This window comes from Saprolegnia parasitica (genome assembly GCF_000151545.1).
Source record: "Saprolegnia parasitica CBS 223.65 unplaced genomic scaffold supercont2.222, whole genome shotgun sequence".
NCBI classification, from domain to species: domain Eukaryota; phylum Oomycota; class Saprolegniomycetes; order Saprolegniales; family Saprolegniaceae; genus Saprolegnia; species Saprolegnia parasitica.
This window is the reverse complement of record NW_012156616.1, coordinates 23,999-27,688: the sequence shown is the minus strand read 5'-3', so window position 1 is coordinate 27,688 and position 3,690 is coordinate 23,999. Positions and strand designations below refer to the sequence as shown.

General features: G+C 56.3%; 1 protein-coding gene across 1 annotated transcript; it reads left to right on the top strand.

The window, feature by feature from the left end:
- Positions 1-28: 28 nt before the first annotated feature.
- Positions 29-370, top strand: SPRG_15435 (hypothetical protein; the record flags this gene model as incomplete). Its single annotated transcript, XM_012355254.1, has 1 exon — positions 29-370. One exon carries the CDS (start codon positions 29-31, stop codon positions 368-370), a length of 342 nt encoding a protein of 113 aa, XP_012210644.1.
- Positions 371-3,690: the final 3,320 nt, after the last annotated feature.

Genomic DNA, 3,690 nt, shown 5'->3' with positions numbered 1-3,690 from the left:
CTTTTCTCCTCCCAACTAGCACACAAACATGATCTCGCCAAAGCACAACAACAACCCAATGCTGTGCAAGTACACGTACAAGGCGTGCTATAACCCGCGCACGACCAAGAAGAACGGCGACCTCCACATGCTCTGCGACTACCACCGCGACAAGGCCAACGAGGTCCAAAAAACCCACGCCAAGAAGCGCAAGCTGCTCCGGGCCGCGCAAAAGGCCGCGCTGCTGCAGTCGCCGCCGCTGACCACCAATGTCTTGGACCTCCAGTTTCTCAGTACCCTCTTGGACGACGCATGGGCACCGCTGAACGTGGCCGCCGACTCGACAGCGCTGACCGAGGACGAGTGTGCGATCCTCTTTGCCCTCTTTTAGAGGCGCCCACAACTTATTCTTATTGTAATATATACCTTCCAACATTATCCAGGTTGCGAGCGACCTACACCATAGTTCTTAGGCTGACGGTGCAGAAGCATCTTTGCGCTACAACGTCAGTCGCACGCGTTTGGGTGTGAGAAGGATGGCGCAAGGAACACGGAGTTGGAAAAGGCCGCCCGTGGGGACGGACTGAGAACTATGTTCAAGCACATGAAATTCGACTTCGGCACAAATCTGCGCAGCAACGCGTACACGGTCACCATCGATGAGAGGGCCTAAAAATTTAGTCTTGCCAGCGACGGCGCCAAGCTATCTCGTGAACGGAAGCAGCTCTTTAGGTCGCGCTTACCACATAGTTTGAAAGATCTATGAACGGCCAATGGAATCGCAATAGCGACTACCTGTTGTTGTTGAACTGAGTTATTACATGCAATTGTAAAGATATGGTGGACTTCCTAATGCTCTCGTGAGGCTTGGCCGGTGCGTCAGCAAGGAGCGTTAGTGGTCGTGATTCGGAACTATGCGAGGGACCAGGTAACGGGCACACCAAGGGTCGTCGCGGGGAGCGACCAGCGACGCGTCAAGAGATGGCACTACAGGGCAGCGAGCCAAGTGGCGGACGTGCAGTCGTGCGATGGTAGCTGCCCGGATCGCGAGCGCGCCAGCGGGAAGTTGCGTCAGCGTCGTGCGGAAGACACGGTTGTTGCGTTCGAGCCAAAGAAAATACCAGACGCAAGCGCGTAAGATCGGCCAGAGGGCACGAATGGAGGACTTGTGGGCCGAGTACGGTGCGGCGACGTCGTCGTAGAGAAGGCTAGCGACCGACGACGGGAGTTGCATCTGCAAAATGCCCCGCATCGGTGCAAAAGCGCACCAGATCGCTCGGACGTATGGGCACCGCACCAAAAGATGGTCGTACGTTTCTCGGGCTTGCGCATCGCAGAGAAGGCAGTGTCTAGCATCGTGGCCGAGAACGTGCAAGCTGGCTCGGACGTCCACGGCCTTCAAGCGACCCGGTACACGAAGTCACCGTATCGCGGAAGGACGTGGGCTGGCTGCCTTAGAGGTACAAATGAGGCCGTTCGGCCCGGGTGCTCGTAGAAGGTCGCTGGGACGCCAAGGTGTTGCACTGGAAGGACACGCCAGTCAAAGCGCGTTCGCTGTCGGAAGCCGGTCAGTCTGACGTCCATAGTCGCCGCGAGGACGACACGTGGTCCGAACTTGACGAGCCATGGGGGGCACTGGTTGGGCACACGTCATGATCGGCAGGCGGGATGAGCTGGAAGCATCGAACGAGAGTGGTCGCGAGCAGTCGGATCCAACAGCGGGTTGGCTGCAACGCTGGAAAAAGTCTTGGTAGATGTTCTTCGAGGTCGGCGACCGTGTTTTTAATGGCTTGGAAGCTGAGCGTATCGCGACTACCTCTTTACCCAATGCTATTTATGCGCTACGACACTTTAACCACGCCGGCAACGTAGCTTGAGTGGTGGAACTATTGTGTTGCGACCGGGTAAACAAGATTTCGCAAACCACTCTTTGTTGTCCACTGCTTGTTTAGTACTACTAGTAGTACGCATGCCAAATGTCAGCGCCTGCAAACTCGTCGAAAGTGATTGCACCGTTTCACAGCCGCTTGAACCAGACGCATGTCCGTACGATGGGCCAGAGTCGACGTGTGCTAGACTTTCGAGGCCGCAGGCTTGTCATATTAGAGAAAACCCACGAGCGCTGGCGGAAGACGCATCGAAAGACGGCGACGCAGCGGCGCTAACGACACCCACGTGGTTGTGATGTCGTAGCACTGGCGTGTACATGCGACTCGAGAAGCTCGTTGTTAAGCTCCTTTCTCGAGCTCGTAGGCAGGCAAATTCAAAACTCACGTATTATCAGCGAGGCGGATGCTCCCCTTAGAGGCCACTCCAATGGTCGCCTCGCTACAGTGTAATAGGAATGGATGAATGGTGCGCGTCAAGGGCCGCCTTGACGCGGCTTCGAGGCGTTTCCACGTTGTTCCATTGGCGGGGAAGCTTTGGCTCTTCCAGGTCGCCATGCCGGTGGACTACCGGTACCGGTACTAATGCACGAGATACTGCGACCGCATCTTCGATGGCCTTAATCTTTATCCGGATACGGATCGATTCAGGACAACAGCTCGTGAGACTCGGACACTTGGCACCTCTACTCCACCAAGAACTCCGTGCCAGTTAAGGCGAGGTGTGGTAGTGATACACCCTCGTGTCGTGTTGGCAAGATGCTTCCGTGGCAAGGTGGCGACGTGGTGTCTGCACATTTGATTCGAAAGACCTCGAGGACCACGTACATGTAGATTCAGTGCCGACCACATTCCGGGCGTCCGCCATGCAGCGCTTTGAAAACGTTCTGTGTTGGCGTTCGACTAGGTGCACGCGGCCATTCTGCACACGTAGCCCTTCCATGGCGCTGTACAAACACGGTGGCGACCGCGACGAACCATCTCGGGCGGGGTTAATAGTCCTTGGTGCTGTTGTACTCATCATTCGAGTAAGATCCAGCTCTACACACGTGGTCACCGTAGACGCAAACAGGGTGCCACCGTGTCTACGCTGCAGTGATCATGGGTCGCCCTCCAAGCTGCATCCATCGACCTACGGTAGTTGGTAGAAGAGCACCTCGCGCACGCTACATGGTAACTTGCGACAGCAAACAACCCGCGTGATCACCCGCCGCGTTTGTTGAATCTGTTGCCTCGACGAGCGCCTTTCTACAAGGCGAGTACCAACATATCCAAAAAAGCCCGTTCACGCAACAAGGGCGGTATCTACTACACCACTGTGGCTCATATCGATCGCAAACACACGAGTGGCTGCCGATTCGTTCGAGCGCCAAGTGTTTACTACAAGCAGCTGGAAGAAACTTCCCCGACCGACCGACCGACCGCGATGGGCGGCCATCGAGCAAGAGGAGGTGCGTACTGTCTCCGTTCGTTGTTCTGCACCCAAGACGAGTGGCAACGGACGGCGCGGAAGCTTGGAAGGATTCCTTGTTTATCGCTCGCGTCTGTCGTCAGTGCGTGGCGACCGTCGAGGGGCCAGGACAACGTGTCGTTTCAAAAATATTTCGCGCCTTGCCGAATCGCGCGACTTGAAAAAAGTATTGCGTGTCGCAGATGCCCAGACGCCGCCCAGTCGCCCTATCAGAAGCCAGTCAGAGCATCAGCTGGATGCGTTTTATGTCATCTTACACGAGCAGGAGCGGCCGAGAAGACCAGTGCACTGGACGCTGTGTTGTACGCATAACACGACGCACGCGGTTTGAATCTCCGACGCAGCTCCCGAGCC